The 18,902-nt window shown below is 46.6% G+C and overlaps 4 protein-coding genes across 4 annotated transcripts; 2 read left to right on the top strand and 2 right to left on the bottom strand.

Annotated features, from left to right (window-relative positions):
* Positions 1–969: 969 nt before the first annotated feature.
* On the top strand, positions 970–3,817 carry GL218_00624 (V-type proton ATPase subunit a; the record flags this gene model as incomplete). Its single annotated transcript, XM_033577054.1, has 5 exons — positions 970–1,098; positions 1,168–1,246; positions 1,307–3,343; positions 3,400–3,620; positions 3,686–3,817. The coding sequence occupies 5 exons, from the start codon at positions 970–972 to the stop codon at positions 3,815–3,817; spliced, it is 2,598 nt and encodes an 865-aa protein (XP_033441856.1).
* A 3,945-nt stretch (positions 3,818–7,762) lies between these two features.
* On the bottom strand, positions 7,763–11,372 carry GL218_00625 (Low affinity vacuolar monovalent cation/H(+) antiporter; the record flags this gene model as incomplete). Its single annotated transcript, XM_033577055.1, has 3 exons — positions 7,763–8,215; positions 8,277–11,104; positions 11,219–11,372. The coding sequence occupies 3 exons, from the start codon at positions 11,370–11,372 to the stop codon at positions 7,763–7,765; spliced, it is 3,435 nt and encodes a 1,144-aa protein (XP_033441857.1).
* A 1,528-nt stretch (positions 11,373–12,900) lies between these two features.
* GL218_00626 (26S protease regulatory subunit 8 like protein) lies at positions 12,901–14,121 on the top strand (the record flags this gene model as incomplete). The annotated part of the gene is made up of 2 exons (XM_033577056.1): positions 12,901–13,135; positions 13,187–14,121. The coding sequence occupies 2 exons, from the start codon at positions 12,901–12,903 to the stop codon at positions 14,119–14,121; spliced, it is 1,170 nt and encodes a 389-aa protein (XP_033441858.1).
* A 1,005-nt stretch (positions 14,122–15,126) lies between these two features.
* On the bottom strand, positions 15,127–18,066 carry GL218_00627 (Tyrosine-protein phosphatase 1; the record flags this gene model as incomplete). The annotated part of the gene is made up of 2 exons (XM_033577057.1): positions 15,127–16,122; positions 16,183–18,066. 2 exons carry the CDS (start codon positions 18,064–18,066, stop codon positions 15,127–15,129), a joined length of 2,880 nt encoding a protein of 959 aa, XP_033441859.1.
* Positions 18,067–18,902: the final 836 nt, after the last annotated feature.

The following is an 18,902-nucleotide window of genomic DNA, read 5'->3' on the forward strand; positions in this document are numbered from 1 at the left end:
GGACACCCAAGCTGCCCAATGCGGCTCTGGCCTTTTCTAGTTTCTCGTCGAGTTCCTTCTTCCTTACTTCCTTCCTCCGGGTATCTATAACAGTCGCAGTGCCAAGTATAGTCGTATAACAGGCAGTGAAGATATCAGCAGCCGTTATTTTCCGCCTGGAGGCTACGTTCGTGGAATTCCGTACAATTGAACGCCCGGAGTGAAGGCAGAGTCGACACCGACACGAAGACTGCGCCTGGACAGCCCTCGATAACAGCCAATGCATACCTAAGGCATATCGGCTGTGTTCATGCGAGCTCAGTTGGCGACAGTAGCGGTACGGCTGGTACTGCCCGCGTTAAGAAAAAACTCGACAATTGATTTGATACTGGGGTGGTTCGATGTTGTGAATGGAGTCCAAAAACTACATAATATGCAATAGTTAAGCCATTAGTTAGAGTAAAATGTACATAAGGTGGGTAGGTTAGGTACTTAGGTACTTAATCCCACACTCTAATCTTATCATTATAGGTACTTCGCAGTAAAGAGGTAAATGACATAGAATAATAAGACGTTGTGTGCTGTTGAATATATGGATGCTCGAAAATGAATATATAATGATTTGAAATAATATTAAAAATCTTAAGATGTTTCTTTTCTATTCTAGTTTAATTACCTGTATATAATTACTTTAGGAATTAGGTACCTACCTACCTACCTAGGTATTCTTAACAGCTGGAGTTGAGGATATTGTTAAATAAGGTACGCTGTACGTCATATGCCCAGGTTCCAAAAGTTCTAGTAAAAGAATGCGTACGCCACAAGTACGCCTCATGACTTCAAGCCACAAACCAACCGGCCTCCTAAATTAGAAGCGCGGTCCCCCTGCAAAGGCTACGACGTTTAATTCAAGCTTACCTTCTTGCAGTTCGCATTCCGTCGTCACCATCAAAGAACCATCAGCCTGACTTTGGAGCGCAGTCCATCACCATGGCTCCTTCAAAGCAGTCCATGTTCCGCTCTGCGGACATGAGTATGGTGCAGTTATACATATCCAATGAAATCAGCCGAGAATGTGTTAACGCGTTAGGAGAACTTGGACTGGTCCAATTTCGAGATGTATGCTGCTATCCCCTGCCAATCCCGATGTCAATTTGTGCGCATCGAGCAATGCTAATAGCCATCTAGCTCAACAGTGATATCAGTGCATTCCAGCGAACTTTTACCCAAGAGATTAGAAGACTTGACAATGTTGAGCGCCAGCTTCGTAAGCCTTGAAAAGCCGCCGTCGTCGCGAGTCGCGTTATCCTGTCTAACATGCTCCCAGGTTACTTCCATTCCCAAATGGAAAAAGCGAGCATTCCTCTACGAAGGTTAGACCTTGATGTCGAAACGCTCGCGCCTCCCACTACTTCCGAGATCGATGAACTCTCCGAGCGGACTCAAAGCCTCGAGCAGCGAATCTTCCAACTGAATGACAGCTACGAGACACTGAAGAAGCGCGAGGTCGAACTGACCGAATGGCGGTGGGTTCTTCGCGAGGCCGGTGGCTTTTTTGACCGAGCTCACGGAAACGTTGAGGAGATTCGAGCTTCGACCGAGGATGACGATGCTCCTTTACTCCAAGACGTGGAGCAGCACAATCAGGGTGGCGACGTTGAACGTTCCTTCTCTGGCATGAATATTGGCTTCGTCGCTGGTGTTATAAACCGCGACCGGGTAGCTGCTTTCGAGCGCATTCTCTGGAGAACGCTTCGCGGCAACTTGTATATGAACCAATCCGAGATTCCCGAACCCCTTGTTGATCCGAGTAATAACGAGTCTATTAACAAGAATGTCTTCGTTATATTTGCTCATGGCAAGGAAATCCTGGCCAAGATCCGCAAAATTTCGGAATCTATGGGCGCTGATATCTATAGCGTCGACGAAAACGCAGACCTTCGTCGCGACCAGATGCATGAGGTTAATGCCCGTCTCAACGATGTTCGAAACGTCTTGCACAATACGCAGCAGACTCTCGAAGCCGAGCTCACCCAAATTGCTCAGTCTCTTGCAGCTTGGATGATTTTGATTACAAAGGAGAAGGCTACCTACCAAACGCTCAATCTCTTCTCATTCGACCGACAGAGACGGACTCTCATTGCGGAAGGTTGGTGTCCTACGAATGATTTACCTCTCATTCGCACCACGCTTCAAGATGTGACCAACCGAGCAGGCCTGTCTGTTCCGTCCATTATCAATGAGATCAAGACAAACAAGACTCCTCCGACTTACTTGAAAACCAATAAATTCACAGAAGCATTCCAGACTATCATTAATGCATACGGTACGGCGACCTACCAAGAGGTTAACCCTGCTCTACCTGCTATCGTTACCTTCCCTTTCCTGTTTGCCGTCATGTTTGGAGATTTCGGCCACGCCACCATCATGTTCTCTGCTTCTTTGGCTATGATATATTGGGAGAAGCCCCTAAAGAAAGTCACATTCGAACTCTTCGCTATGATTTACTATGGTCGATACATTGCCTTGGTCATGGCTGTGTTCTCCTTATTCACGGGCCTTATCTATAACGATGTGTTTTCCAAGACTTTCACTTTCTTCGACAGTGCCTGGGAATGGGACGTTCCTGAGGGATGGCAAGAAGGCCAGCCTCTTGTAGCTAAGCTCAAGGGCGACTACCGATATCCGTTTGGCCTTGACTGGTTTTGGCATGGTACCGAGAATGACTTGTTGTTTAGCAACAGCTACAAGATGAAGATGTCTATCATTCTTGGGTGGGCGCACATGACATACTCCCTCTGCCTATCCTACTTCAATGCGAGACACTTTAAGAGACCAATTGACATCTGGGGTAACTTCTTACCAGGGATGATCTTCTTCCAAGCTATCTTCGGTTATCTCGTCATTTGCATTGTTTACAAGTGGTCTGTGGACTGGCTCGCGATCGGAGAACAGCCCCCCGGACTTCTGAACATGTTGATTTACATGTTCCTACAGCCCGGTACATTAGATATTCAATTGTATCCAGGACAAAAGGGTGTACAAGTTACATTGTTACTCCTTGCCTTTGTCCAGGTCCCTATCCTGTTACTCCTGAAACCATTATACTTGCGATGGGAGCACAACCGTGCTCGTGCCCAGGGCTATCGTGGCATAGGCGAACCCTCTAGAGTCTCGGCCCTTGATGAGGACGAAAGCGATGGGCACTTCCAAAGCAATGGCAATGGCAATGGCAACGGCCGCCCCAGCGTAGATACCGATGATGGTGAGGGCGTCGCTATGATCGCGCACGGTGACGACGAGGAAGGCCATGAAGAGTTTGAATTCAGTGAGATCATGATTCATCAGGTCATCCACACAATTGGTAAGTTATAATTACTATAATCGATGTCGCAAGCACTTACTAACTTATACGTATAGAATTTTGCCTGAACTGTGTCTCCCACACTGCTTCTTACCTGCGTCTCTGGGCGTTGTCACTCGCTCACCAGCAGCTAAGTGTCGTGCTTTGGGACATGACTCTTGGCCCATCACTCGCCAAGCCGGGCGTCCTCGGTGTTTTCATGATCGTTGTTGCTTTCTATTTGTGGTTTTTCCTTTCTTGTGCCATTCTCATTTGTATGGAAGGCTGTAGCGCTATGGTAAGTTTCCCCCTCGGCTATTTTTACATAGTACAGATCAAATGTCAACTAACTTCATCCTTCAGTTGCACTCTCTCCGTCTGCAATGGGTTGAGGCGCAATCGAAATACGCCGAGTTCGCGGGTCACATGTTCACTCCGTTTTCTTTTATAACGTTATTGGAGGAGGATGACGGGTTAGTCGAGTTCAGAGGTTAATTAGCATAAGGGTCGAAATTGTGAGAGTGGTTGGGGTGTATGAGTAAACTTGTATTATGCGAATCCGTAGCTGTAGATCTATTAACAATCAATACTGTTGTAGCCTTTACACGGGTATAAGTTTTGGCAATATACTATGTATAATGCTCTATTCTGTAAAAAGTGTTCAGATTAAATACCTGAATACCTGTGTTGGGGCTTTCACGTAGAATAGATGATGTTATCCTCGAATAGGATGCGAGCTATTGGTTTCCTCTAGACTTCATCTATACCTTGCATAGAGATTTATATGACGATTACCTTCGAGAAAGACCTGGAGAGGTCCATGTAAGTTTCTATACACGTTTTTGGGGTACTTAATCACCCACTTGTATTCGGCTTTTAATCGAGCTAATGTGGCTTAGATATCAGTTATCTCAGCTAAACACCTTCACTTCGATGCACTCATATTCTGCTACCATAGCTAACAATTAGTAAAGTTCATCATTTTTATATTGGCTAAGAGTCTGGATAGAGTGGCTAGATGTTATAATGTAAATGAACATATTATGCATGGACGTTGGTCATATTCAAGTGGCGGGCGACCTTGGTGAATTCTCTTGCTTGTAGTCTTCGACTCTGGGAATCTTGGGGAAGAAATTCACCCAAATATGAATGAGAGAAATACCTACGGCTTTACCTTCGTGTTATATAAACTAATTAAAGTTACCCTAACAATCTTGAACGTATCTACATAATTACGCTACTTATGGAATATGTTCTTAAACGAGTAAGATTAGGCCATTCGCTTTACGAATTCAAGAACCAAGATTTGCTAGAAATACATTGTAAACGCCCTAACCTATGGTAACATCAAGTTGTAAATAGTCGGAGATGCGGCGTCTATCAAACCTCAAGTAGACAGTGATCGTCCGTATGGCCTCGATAGCAGGTATCAAGATATTGTTCATAAGTCGCATAATCCAACCGCACTTCTTGGATTCAGCTGATATCTGGTGGAAATGGCTGCTTCCAAATGCGACCGACCAGTCATCACCGTAAGGTTAGGTACAGAGGAATCGGTGTTCAGTCTAAATACCATGTATGCAGCATAATTTTCCTAAACATTGAGGCCAGTTAAGCACGATATTCACAAATGAGGCGCATAATTCAAATTAATTCTTCCTCACACTCCTAGTCAAGCTAGGAATTGCAATGAAAAACAGATGTTCGCGTCACCTGGAGGCAGTGTAATACCAGGGACACAGTGAGAGCGATCATGGGCAAGCCCAGAGGATACGCTCCCTCGGAGCAAAAATTAGAATAATCACGATTGAGTCCAAGTAGGACTCTTTCAGAGATTAAACTGAAAAGAACAGATACTACACTTGATCTAAGCCAAAAGGCAAAGAGAGCTAAAGAAGAAAGGAAAAAGAAGTCCAGAACCGAGGGAGAGGAGCCAGTTATTTATATTTCTTGGAAGGGCGGTGAGACTCGGCACAATCAGCAATCACACCTGGCAGAAAACCCCACTATTCCCAAAAGGGTGGCACAATGCGACGCTACAGCAAATTTTAATTGGCTATATTAGATTTGGCAAACGAAGCAACTCCACTTCATCTTGGCATAGCAATCACCGTCTTTAAACCTTGCTGAAAAGGTTGCGTACTGTGCTATATCAATTTGATTCAGGAATTTAAGACAATAGTAATGACCCCGAACAATTTTTCTATTGGATATACATAGGTAGATAATGCAAAAGGTTTTTTTTTTTTTTTTTTTATAATCACAATTATTAATGTGCATGTAAATTACACGAAGTACCATTGTATATACCTAAAATTGCTTTAGGTAGCATCAATTATAGGCAGTTACAAGTTACTAGGTATTCCATTTTGGTGACTCACTATATACCGCACTAATAAAATTCTACCAGGCTAAGTTTCTCTATTGGCCAATAATATTGCAAATGTTGATTCTAGCATAGAAAACTTTTTTTCTGGTGGTTGGTTCAGGTACATAGGTAGTCATAGCAGTTGCTGTGGGGTTTATGATTGGTTAATACGACAGTAGCTTTTTACATCTGTGGGTACGTATCGGCAAGTGCGTTAGATCTGCCCCACCGGAAGAAAAAATTCTGCAGGCAATGACTGATTGTGCCGACCGGTGAACTTTTGCCCAATGCGTATAAATATCTGGCCATCCTCCCCTCCCTTCGAATTTTTTTTCCTTTCTTCTTCATGTCGACAAGTCAGTCTCACCCCTCCCCCCATAATAGCAACCTGAGCATTTGAACTAACCTGTTTCCCAATATAGTACTTCAGAGAATCATTTCTATAGTATTCGTCCTTCTCTGTGTTCCCTACAGGAGCCACAGATCCCACCCTGGTTGATGAATGATATCCCCGTTGCCCTAGAGTGAAAATCTTTTTACGGGAGCACCAAGACCTTGCGTCTTCTTGCTCCTTACTCTCGATCTGCCCGCAAGGGTGGCGGCCTTCGCAAGAGGTGCTGTATAGAGAGTGGTAATGATCTCAACCCCGATTTGTCATGGTCTTGCCTTCGGGCGCGTGGCCGGGGTGGGCGATGGTGGACGTCTGACAGGCTTATTTTTCATTACTTTCATGCGCTTGTCGCATGTAGTGGAGAAGAATAGATGTTCGCACATTTTGTAGACTTTGCAAATCTGAACTAGATTATAGTGCCATGTGATTAAAAGTATTCTGGCAAGAGGCGAATTCCGTAGTGTTCGTTTGATCGGGGCGGAACATTTCGGCGTAGTGTCGCGGTTTATTTTTAATTCTAAGAGCTACTTGTATTAAAGATTTTATTCCCAGTCTTGAAGGAATATTTTTGATTGCGATGAACTGTTGTCTCATAATATGAATGGCTATTGTCGCTTTTGAGTAATTGTTGCCGTGGTGTTCGTGGAATTGTCGAGGGGAGTGCCGGATTAAGTGTCTTTGATCCTCAAATCTTTGTACGTATACTAGATACTAGCCATTTGACAAAACAGATCTCGTGCTTTTCAGTCACGACTTGAAATAGGTCGGCTGTGTAACTAACCTAATGAGGTAGAGCATTAATTCATCTCCAACAGGGCCGCTTGGTATTTTGTATTGGTCTCGTCATCTCAGTCGGCTATCCCTTGTCGATATAATCTACATTATCTCCGGCAACGGAGGGACTACGGTGACCATATGCGTAGGTAGTCAGTGTTTCTACTGTAGTCATCGTCATAAGCAAAGCGAGCCCGTCAACACTTCTTGGAGAAGGCTCTGTTGAGATCGAAGCGTTAGATTCGTTTAAAATTATCTAAAAGGAATTTCTATTTTGACACTCCAACGTCTTTTACATAGGTAGTATTCCTAACGACTTAGGTTAGTAGACTTTCTTTACCCGTAAATATGAAGGATATGTCATGTTCTGTTATTACATAGAGTAACGCTATTGAAGTAAAGACACGCTGATATCGCTACTGACACTGACGTCTCAAAATTTCCCTTAGGATGAGTTGAATGCATTAACCCCCCCTTTAATCAACGTGAATATAATTTAGAAGGTACTCGTCTTCATACTTTCACGCTCTAATTCGCATCCATATTACAAACACAAAGACACTCATCCACGCAAACGCAAACATCTAAGGAATCCAATCAAGTCTTGATATAGGTTCTATTAAGGATGCCTGTGTAATCCGCATCGTCATGCCTCAGTGCCCAGAAAACAATTGGAACGTACTTTCCCCAATGGAGAGCTTACAAGATCTGACCAAGCCTAAAGGCTAGCAATAATAGCCATACTCCCAACAATGACCTGACCATGCACCATCGCCAATCGTACAGAGGGAAAGAAAGAAAGTAGTAGGGATATCATAATTAATTAGGAGCCGCAGGCGCCATTCGACACTTGAACATAACAAAGAATACTTCATCAGCCCAAGCGTGACGCGTGTATAACAAATTCTCAAAAATCAACTCCCGCCTCATATGCCCGTCCGCCAGTCCCCCGTCCAATCGTCTTATAGCTCTGCCAAACGCCATCCGAGCCAAGAGTGTCAAATCGGCTCGCGCCCATATGGCCCATCTGACTATCCGTAAACCCGGAGAAGTAGAATCCGATCACAACCACCAAATACGTCAGGATCAAGATGCTGCCCTTGAAGTAGTTGCTCTTGCCTTCGCCGTACATGTAACTTAGAAGGAACACGCATAGAATGACCGTCACCATATCCCACTGTGGGAATAGAAGACTAAATGTCCAGTGCGTAGGATCTTGGTTGCCGGCCGGTTGGAGAGGGTAAACCGCAGAGAAGAAAACCAGCGCGGGGATTTGAAGAAGGCAGACCTGTAGGGCGTACGCAGAGCCGATCTCCATGGATAAGGCAATGTTTCCATTCATGGCGAAGGAAATGGCATTCTAAACGAAACAGTATTGGTTAGCTTAAAAGATGTAGCGGACCCGAAGGGGCAGTACTTACCAAAAATTCGGTGGTATTGGGTACCAGAGCGAATAGAGTGATACCTAGAAATTTTGGGTCGATTGCGTAGTTGTCTAATACCACGTCTACCGTGTCGACCAGAATCTCGGCAACGATTGCATAGAGAACAGTAGCACCCATGAGGATAACTGCACTTTTCGTCCGGCTCCAGTTCGGAGCATCGTGACCTCCATGGGAAGCCTGGGCATTCTCGCCAGCCTCGTCGGGCTCAGGAAAGGTAGCAGAGCGAATGGGTGTAGGACGTGTTGCCGGGGTACTAGCTCCTGCATTTGATGGTTGGGCAGAAAGACGACGTGGTCCTCGAGCGTCGCGGGCTGCGATAGCAGCTGCTGTTGCCGCTACTTCTGTAACACTGCGGACCAGATCGCTGTTCTCTGCATCTGAAAAGCCGGGAATATGAACATTCGAGCGAATGCTATCCATGGCATCATTACTGCCTCTTGGCGGAACCATATGCGGTGTCTGGACACCCCCATTGAACGGGAATCCCTCTGATGTGTGACGTAAATGGCGGCCCTCTTCTCCGCTTGACAAACCGACTTGTTTCAACGACTGGCCTAGGATACGCTTATATAGGTTGCTGTCTCGGATATCTGCGCCAGTTGAATCGCCGAGATTACGTGCTTCAGATAGACGAGCTGCGTGTTGCTGAAGTTCTTCATGCTTCTTCTCGTCGATTTCGCTATTCCAAATGACGGCCGCATGGGTCCTAAGAGTGAACCAGAGACCAATGACGTATGACAAGAAAAGACAGATGGCGGCTAAGTAGCAAAAGGGACGCACAGCTTCGATATAAAAACGGTCGTCAAGTGCTGGTACTTGTGAGTAGTAGCACCGCCGGCAATCGCGTTCTTTGGATCCTATAAAATCAGTGCAGCTCTGGCATCGGAGTTCGTGCGTGCCGTAGATTTGGTAAAAAAGGGTTGGTCCAAATGCGGCAACGGTGGCAAAAATTAGCATGGTAGATGTGACACCGGCAGACCTGGCATTAAACCGTTGAGTCTTGCGTTTGATGGCACCGAAGCACATTGATAACCCGGGCAAAAAGAGAATGCCAGCAAATATACTCCCAATGATGCTACCCTCGACTAACTGGCCTTTGCCATCCTTAAGCGCGACACAGTAGAGGAAGACTTCTACAATCGTTGAGAAGAAGGCATTGATTGCAGCACCAAGGCCCATAGAAGATTGAGCTGAGATGGACGCAACAGCCTGGCCTATGAAGTACGCTAGAGGAATGATGGAGAACAAGCCGGCTACGAATAAAAAGCCCGGAGATGTCAGGAAATTATCAACATGAAGGATTGTATCTAATACGAGCCAGTCGAAGATGACGAAAATGACAACCGCCATGAGGTTGATAAGAAATATGTTGGTGCCATCGACGGTGTATTTCCAATACTTCGAACCTACAACTCGATACGTGCAAAGCAGGATGGAGGAGTGTGGGCCATCAGACGTCCTGGCGGTGCTGATATCGGACTCGAAAGATAGAGCCAACGGATGCCTTCTAAGGTGGTCAAAGAGAAGGTTTGTAACTTTACCCATCGGAATCCAGAAGACCAGAAACCAGCAGATGGCGGAGACAATAAGCAGAGAAGGCGTGATGAGACCCCAAAAGAAAATGAAGAAGATGACACGGCCAATATTCCATTGTCCGCGGCCAAATAGCCGCCTCTTCAGTCGCCGTCCTGGGTCACTTGAATGATCGTGGCGCCCCGAGCGTGGAAGGAGGCTATCTGTCTCACTAGGTTCAGAGTCGATGCTTCTTCTTGACCGGCCGATGATGGAGCGGTTTCGTTCAGGACCAAAGAACAATCGTCCATATTCTAGATCGCCACTTTGCCATTGCTCATACTCGCTGATACTTCGACCCTCACCTTCGTCTTCATCTAGATATGCTTCGTCCTGCTCGAGTCGCACGAATTTCCCAAAGGGATAGAAGAGATAACCGGCCAGACCCCATAGCACGCGGCCATATTCCCTGCCACTAGGAGCTGCCGCAAAAATAAAGCAAGCCGTGGCGCCCAGCGCAGCAAACAGGGCCATCCACCAGCCGAAGGCCAAGGTCCAGATGAGGTTGAAGAACAGTAACCAAGTACTGACCCGACCGCCGGGAGAAGAATGGATATCACCCTCGGCAGTCTTTTGAACTGATCGATCTTTCTTGTATAATGCAGGTTTCCAAATCCTGATACCGAAGGGATGTGTCTCGTTGATAGCCTGCTGGCGGTCCTTCAATGTGAAGCTCTCAGCATCGCTAATATCATCGTCGTCGTCGTCGTCGTTGTCGTTGTCGTCGTCATTAAGAACACCCGAATCCGGAGGCGCATCTTGTAATACACTCTCCTCGTGTGGTTGCGAAGGCAAGTGCTCCTCCTCGTCCTCTTCTTCTAGCAGTTCATCAATTCCTTCCTCTTCAGGACCGGCGCTGCGACTCGAGTGTACTCGGGACAAGGTCGGTGGCGCCATGCTTCTTCGCCGCAGCGTAGATGACGGTCTTGCCTGTTCATTATTATAAGCCGGAAGAGGGGAGAATGTCTGCTGTCGCCCAACAGCGTCGTTCTCCACCTCGTTGACGTCATCATCCGTAGAGAAGACCTCACCGCGATGGGGAGCTAACGTGTTGGAAGAGGCTCTGCGAGGCATAGGAGGCTTTCTAGGACGCTGCCGGCCACGGTCTGAGCCAAGTAAGGGAGAACGAGGCTGTTGAGTTGCGGCTCTCGAGTGCGCTCGTTCGTGGGCAGTGGATTCTCCCAAGAATTGCGTACCACCGCTCGTAGGCGGTGGTGGTGTTTGAACCGTACCTAGATCAGGAAGTCAGGTTAGCTTAGTTTATTTCTGATGGAGAATTGACGTGACAGGCGAGGAACACGCCGCTAGAGTCAGAATTAAGCTTAAAGAGGTAGGCTACGGCATACCATAAGACTGGTCTATTCTCCTTCGCACGGTTTCGGACTGGTAACTTTCGGGGAGCGTAGTCTCTCTGGTATCGCGTCGAACGGATTGCTGTCGCGAATCTGTAGGCGAGGGCGGAGCAGCAGAGCTACTGTCGTCCTGCGAATGGGGATCCATCGCGGATAGCGAGTATTCGAGATCTTCGCCGCCAACGAAGAGGGCTCTCTATTAAACTACCTAGCTAATGAGCATATAGGGTAATTCTCAAAGCTTCAAGACAAATATAGTTGAGGTTAGAGAGAAGATAGTATGCGATTTATTAGTTTTAATTTGACAAGAGGCTAATGATGAGGAACGGTAGGACCCGAATGATGTCTGTGAAACCCGATGGGAATGTATTGTATGACTTTGGCTTGCAGGTCTAGCGTGCTGTATGTTGCTGCAGCATGTCTTGCGGACGAATCCAAGATGCGGAGATGTTCAAGTGATAAACAAGTTGGATTAGATGAAACGCTTGAAGCGGCTTTAGGATAATTCTAGGATCCTACATGAGGTAGGTTAGGTTAAAGAGACAAAAGAATAAAAGAGGTAGGTAAGATGAAATAAAATGAAATTGAAAGCCAAGCTTACGACTACTCAGTGCTCACAATTGTTAGTCAGACCTTGTGCGACACATAAAGCATAGCTACATATATATATCTGGCTATCGCGAACATAGCACATGGCTGAAATGCAGTGGATAGACAATAGGATGGAGCGAAGTCCAATCCAGTCGCAAGTCGTGATTGTGCCTCGTGATTATTTACAGTGTGAGTGGACAATGTTTAGCGCATCCTTGTCGAGGTCGTCCCGCCTGGAAGGTGTTGATTACTTACAGACGACATATATAGTACAAAGTTTACTTGATCCTTGCTTTGTATGGTACATAGGTACTACCTTCTCGATAACAGATCCCGGCAGCCGCGCCTGCGGGACACATTACAATTTACCACTACTTTATCAACAGTCTACTAAATGCCATTAAGAAAAATAATAAGTCTTGAATTCTCAAATATATAGAAAATAGTTCAAAGCTTAATAAGGAGAATAATAATTGTTATATCAAAATCGCTTAAGCTTAATACTTTATACTCTAAAATGACTGTGATCCAATAAGTCTTCCGTAAATACCTGCCGTGAAAAGGTTCTGGAAGATCTTCGAAGTATACCTACGTAATCAATGCATGTGAGCCTGCCAGCCTTCGAAAATCAATGCATATGCTTTACACCTACTACATTACACAGGTATGCAGCTCTGTGCCGCATCCGAATTTACGTTATGTAATTAGATAAGTAGAAGGTATATGTACTATGTACATATATGACATAAAGTTGCTTAGGTAATTTGGAAAATCGAGGTATGGAGGTTGTTGCAACGTCGGGATTTTAGATTTACCGTAGTTCCGGAACGCGTTGCTGCAACTGCCTGCTTCGGATCTAAGCTTTACTGACTGACCCTGGTCCAATCCATCATTGGCGTAGCCTTAGCCTCACTATCCCAACTCTATCGCTACATTCGACTTCATCATCCTCATCATCAACATCCTCACCACACAGTAATCTTCCTTAGGTAGCGCAACTCATTGTACCAAGGTTCTATCATCTCCTTAGAACTTGACCTACGACATAAAAGACTTTAGTTCTCCTTAAAGGAGTCCTAGCAACCATGGCGCTCGACAATTACTACCATAACAAGATCGAGGCGATGAAGCTTGAGATCCTTAAGGGCCAAGCTGTTCTCCGACGTCTCGAAGCCCAGCGAAACGATTATAACTCGAGAGTGCGATTACTAAGAGAAGAACTAGGTCTTCTACAACAGCCCGGATCGTATGTTGGCGAAGTGGTCAAGGTGATGGGAACGAAGAAAGTATTAGTGAAGGTGCACCCAGAAGGCAAATATGGTATGGAAGACAAGCTTATTTGAGCTATGTATCTCAGCTAACAATTTATAGTCGTCGACGTTGCCGATTCTGTAGATATTACGAAGCTCACAGTGGGCAAGCGAGTAACGCTGTTATCCGATTCTTACAAGCTCGAGAAGATCCTCCCGTCCTCCGTTGACCCTCTCGTCTCTCTCATGATGGTGGAGAAGGTGCCCGACAGCACATATGATATGATTGGTGGTCTAGACCAACAAATCAAAGAAATCAAGGAAGTCATCGAGCTAGGTTTAAAGCATCCCGAACTGTTCGAGTCCCTTGGCATCGCACAACCGAAGGGTGTCCTTCTATACGGACCTCCCGGCACGGGAAAGACGCTATTAGCTCGAGCTGTTGCGCATCATACAGACTGCAAATTCATTCGAGTCTCCGGTTCGGAACTCGTGCAAAAGTATATTGGTGAAGGTTCTCGTATGGTTCGTGAATTGTTCGTAATGGCCCGAGAGCACGCACCCTCAATTATATTCATGGACGAAATCGACTCTATCGGTTCGTCGCGAGTGGAGGGTTCATCGGGCGGTGACTCGGAAGTGCAACGAACTATGTTGGAACTTCTCAACCAGCTGGACGGTTTTGAGCCGACCAAAAATATCAAAGTCATCATGGCGACAAACCGACTGGATATTCTAGACCCTGCTCTACTTCGTCCCGGCCGTATTGACCGCAAGATCGAGTTCCCACCGCCATCAGTCGAGGCCCGAGCCGATATTCTGCGCATCCACAGCCGCAAGATGAACCTCACGAGAGGCATCAACCTTACCAAGATCGCTGAAAAGATGAACGGCTGCTCTGGCGCCGAATTGAAGGGTGTCTGTACGGAAGCCGGCATGTACGCTCTACGTGAACGAAGAGTTCATGTCACACAGGAGGATTTCGAACTGGCGACAGCCAAGATTCTCAACAAGCACGACGACAAGGAAGTCTCGCTCCAGAAATTCTGGAAATAAGCTCGGCATGTCAACTGCATGATGTCCTTATGCGAACTTGCTACGAACCTTGGTATGGTACTGGGGACGAAATCGACGATGACTTGGGTGGAGTTAAAGATACTACTTTTGTAAAGTGTACAATAATCCTAGAGACAAAGCAAGATAGGCGAGATTCATCCATTGGGGTCTCGCTATTTCAAGATGATATGCAGGCGTTACACAGTTGCAACTGCTCTCCGTGCTTAGTGATTCTAGTTTACTCTCGACCCCGTAGATCCTAATGTTATAATTAGGTATGTAAAAACATAGTACTGAAAGTCCTGTTGTCCACTCGGCCTAATAATAAGTACCAAGAGCTTCAGGAATCCTCAAAGCGCAATCTTATGCCGGGTAATCAGAGGCACGATGCCGCAGGGCTAATTAAGAAAAAAGATCAATTATCACGTGAAGAAGTATAGGAACAATTTCGACTGCAGAGTATCGATGTATTTCTATCTATTCTGCTCCATATTAGCAAGTATGTGTACGCGGCTATATACTCGCTATTATAAGTTGCGGTATCGTCTAGAACCAGGGCCATCATCACTACCACCACCGCCACCATCTCCGTATATCCCCATTCTTATTGTACAAATCCCATCGTCGATGTGGCTGCTGGTGATAGGTACTCCTGTAAGTCCTTCTGCCTGTTTCTTTCCTCCTTGACTGCTTGTTTTCTTTCCTGGTCCCTACTGTAGGTCCCGCATGTGCAATGCTTTCATCTCGCTAGTAAATGTATAAAAAAACAAGTTTAATATGCCATGCCGTAGACCTGGAAACGCCTATAGAAGCACTAAACCCTTCCCTGAACTCCGTGTACCCCTTGCCTGGCTATACCATCTAGCCGATGGTATGTACCTTCCGACCGTATCAGAATGCCGTATTGATGCAAATGCGAACTTATGCAATATATCTTGGGCCTACTCCCATTCCCTGTCAATCTTATAACTCTTGTCGAGATATGCACCAATTTGCCTTTTCTCTTTATCTTCTAGCATTCATAGTCTCACTCCGTGGCCGACCCCTGCCGCTAGCCATATTGTTCTTCTCATGAACTCTCGAGACCCATTCTACTACAGTCTCGTAGCAGAGGACAAACTGCCGTAAGCTTTGGACCATGCTCAGTCTTTGCCTGCGGAAATCCTCCACTGTAGCTTCAACAAGATCAAGGCTTGTATCTTCAAGCCAACTGGTTTCCAACTCCTTATTACCATTCGCCGTTGGTCTAGGCTTAAGGCCATTGCTGGTTGAAGTCCGGCGATGGATAGGTGAGCTTTCATTCATGTTCACGTCCCCATCTCCGTCTACGCGGTTGGCTGTGGCTTGACGTTGCCGCTTTAACATGTCGATGACGGTATCAACAGTACAGAAGGTTCCAGTGCGACCACAGCCGGCAGAACAGTGCACAAGCATCGGCCTGACATTCACATTGGATTCCGGTTCATCGAACCGGGCCATAGCTACCGGAGTCTCGGTAGGGACCGACGCAGCAATTGAACTTGCGTCCACGGGCAACGCTGCACGCTGCATCATGTTGGCCAATTCAACAAGAGCCAGTAGATGGGACGGTTGTGCTGGGGCACCAAAGTCAGGCCACAGGAGATATTGAAGTTGGGTAATTTCGCGTATGGGAGAAAACGGATGAGCAGCGTGCGACAGCGCGAATTTTCGAACAATAACGTAAGGAGTCTCGGGTTGTGCCTGAGCGGGCTGCGTATTCTGGGCGGATTCAAACACTGTTGTAGTGGCAGCACGGCGTCGTCCATAATCTGATGTGCTGCTTGTGGACGTAGTCCCAACATTTGACCGATGCTTATCCATATCAAGCGATACTTTCTTCTCGGATATCGACTTGAGCTTGATAGGTCCGAATTCCTTATCATGCCAATACGGATGACATTTAAGCTGACCCCCTTCTGATTCTGCAGTCAACATGACGATAACACGAACATCTTGGTCCCATATCACAGACCAAAAATCCTAGAAATAATTGTGAGCTTCAAATATTACCAAGTGGAATATCACGATGGGTAGACTTACATCAAAGGTGGCTGGCAGAGGGCCCTGAGAAGCAATATAACGCTTATGACTACGCGAGGCTTGAACATGGCTAGCATTAATATAATCGCAAGCACCTTGGGCTCGATCGGCCAAACGGACACGAGCGTGCTCGAAAGGAAGGATGTCCTTGTAACGGTTTTTAACACCCTGCTCTACTCCCGAAAGGCAGATTCGTCCAGAATTTTGACTTGGAGGAGCGGACGCATTGAAAGATGCATAGGCTTCCTTCATACGAGATTGCTCACTACGCTCGATATTTAAGAATCTCTCAGACGCTTTCTTGCCATGATCTGATGACCGAGTTATATCTTGAAGCCAAGGAGGGAGTGCATTCGAATCCAAATTGGATGGTATAGAGATATCCATCTGTCCGACACCATCTGCCAGATCCATATTTTGCCGGATGTTGCCAAAGAATGGATTAGGATTATTAGCATTTGATGGGAGCATCACACCGCCGATAACAGGCGCGAAGCTCGGTCGTCCACCCTCCGGTAAGGTAACTGCGGTGCCCGCCCGTTCTGAGGCTGATTGATGATCAATGAGCGCAGGATATTCAGTAGAAAAGGCATGAAAACCCCCTCTCAAAAGATACGAATTCCCGGAAAAGCCCTCATTCGAAAACTTCTTGAACATATTCATAGCTGAGGTTGCATCCCGTTTTTCTGTTGAAGAGGCATCGTATACAACGAGATACTTAGCATTTGACCATTGTGCAAACTTCTGCTGGTCTTCTTCGATCTGGAGGGTTTGCTGTAGCTTTTGCAAATTGAACGTAGCGCGCTTCAAAAGAGTCGTTGGTATGCAGAGATTCAGAGCACCGCGAATGCGCGACTGAGCGTAGTGTGTAGATACGCGGACATCCAACAGAAGATAATCATTTTCAGGCATATTTGAGAGCATTTCCTTAAGTTGCCTTGGCAGAATGAGCCCAGGTCCATTTTCAAGCGTCGTCGGTAGCGTTTCGGCACGAGGTTTCATGGATTCCATGGTCTGTTCTAATTTCTCATGAGACAACGATAGTCGCGGATGCCGATCTTCAGGTTTAGGCAATGCCATCCTACGTATAGGCTCGAAAGGAGAGTCAGCACGAGCGGGCGACTCAAACCGAGGCATGTTGCTAAATGAGGGAGGATTCAGCGACACCTCCGAATTCCTCTTCGAATCTGATGATACATACGCAGAGTCGTGTAGACTGTCCGTATCAACATCCATTCGGCCGCCAACACCATCGACGACCTTGCTGTTTAAAGATCGGGTACTAGACATATCCGAGGCGGTATCGCTGTGATTGGTTGACAAACGTGGAGGCCTAGGTCTTGCGAACACAGGCGATGGAGATGGCGCAAAGTAAGCGCTTCCTAGATTGAAGCCCTTGGAACGATTCGCATCGACTTGGCGTCTGAAGGCCTCAAACTCCGGGTTGGCATCAAGAGGAACTTGTTTCGGTATCGCGGCACCAAAGGACTTGACGGACGAGCTCGGAGGACTCCAGTGATCGGGAGGAGCAGCATCCGAATTACCAACGTCAGCAGCCGAATGGTCAACGTTGAGACCGAAATAATTAGGACTAGGCGGCCGGACATCTGTAACAATAGGGGGTAATTTGCTACTGGGCGGGTAGGGCTGACCGACGGAATGAGGCATGCGAGGCGACGCCAGGGGAGTCGTAGACTTATTAGCACGGAAGGACTGTAAATTGGTTTGCGGATGGCGGGAGTGGTGTGAGTGGTGTGAGTGAGACGAGGCAAGAGCCGGTCTCGTTGAGGTCTTCATGGTGTAATGGTGAGTGGTTGCGGTGGTAATGTTGGCTGATAAACGGTCGTTGCTTTTCGTCGAGTCTGGGGCCATCTTCGTTCTCATCTTACGTATGACGTCGTGTCTCTGAGCGGTCCAGCCTCTTCTTCTTCCCATTTCAGTATTTGGCTGTCTTATAATTTGGACATGACGAGCGACGGCTTGTTCAGAGATGCATATACGTTTTCTTTTTTCCCTTTGTCTAGTGATACTAGAGTTTATAGAACAATGGTGTAGTTCTAGTGGCACGTATAACTCTCTCTTTCTCCTTACGTCGTGGCTGAAGCGTGGGAAAGGGAAGCCGGGTTAAGAGTGAGACAAGCAAAGAAGATGTTCGAAGGCAATGGTAACAGCCTCAACCGCAAGCGTAGCACACACAAATAATACGAGGAGGCGCCGGACAGGATAGAGTCCAGCTCTGTTGAATGTGACGATAGTAATAGAAACACCGAAATATGGTGGGTGGGGGGAGGAAACGGTTAGGAAAATAGTCCTTTCTTGCCCGCTCTTTCAGGCTTTAGGAACTCTTTTGCTTTTTTAATGTGTGGCCCAGTCGATACGGTGGTGGTGGTGTGCGTGTGTGTGTGGAATGGACAATGAGGCCTGGACCACGGCGATCTCTACTTGGATGTACTTAGTAGACACAACTTGGTCGCACGGGAAATAGAACGAGAGTAGGTCTGCCCTGACTTGATAGATGTACGTAGATGGGGGCGGTCTCGGATTGCCTGACTGGAGCAAGGCGACTGACCTAGGTTATTTAGTTGGTGTCTCGTGCAGGTACTTAAGAAGAACCAAGGTACAGACTGGTAAGACTGGTACATACATAGACTTGGGTGTCATAGAGGGTCGACACTACGGGAGTTTCTGGATCCTATTAGGGCAAGAGAATATGTCGCCTG

The sequence above is a fragment of the Daldinia childiae genome (assembly GCF_008694065.1).
Source record: "Daldinia childiae strain JS-1345 chromosome Unknown Scaffold1, whole genome shotgun sequence".
In the NCBI taxonomy this organism is placed as follows: Eukaryota; Fungi; Ascomycota; class Sordariomycetes; order Xylariales; family Hypoxylaceae; genus Daldinia; species Daldinia childiae.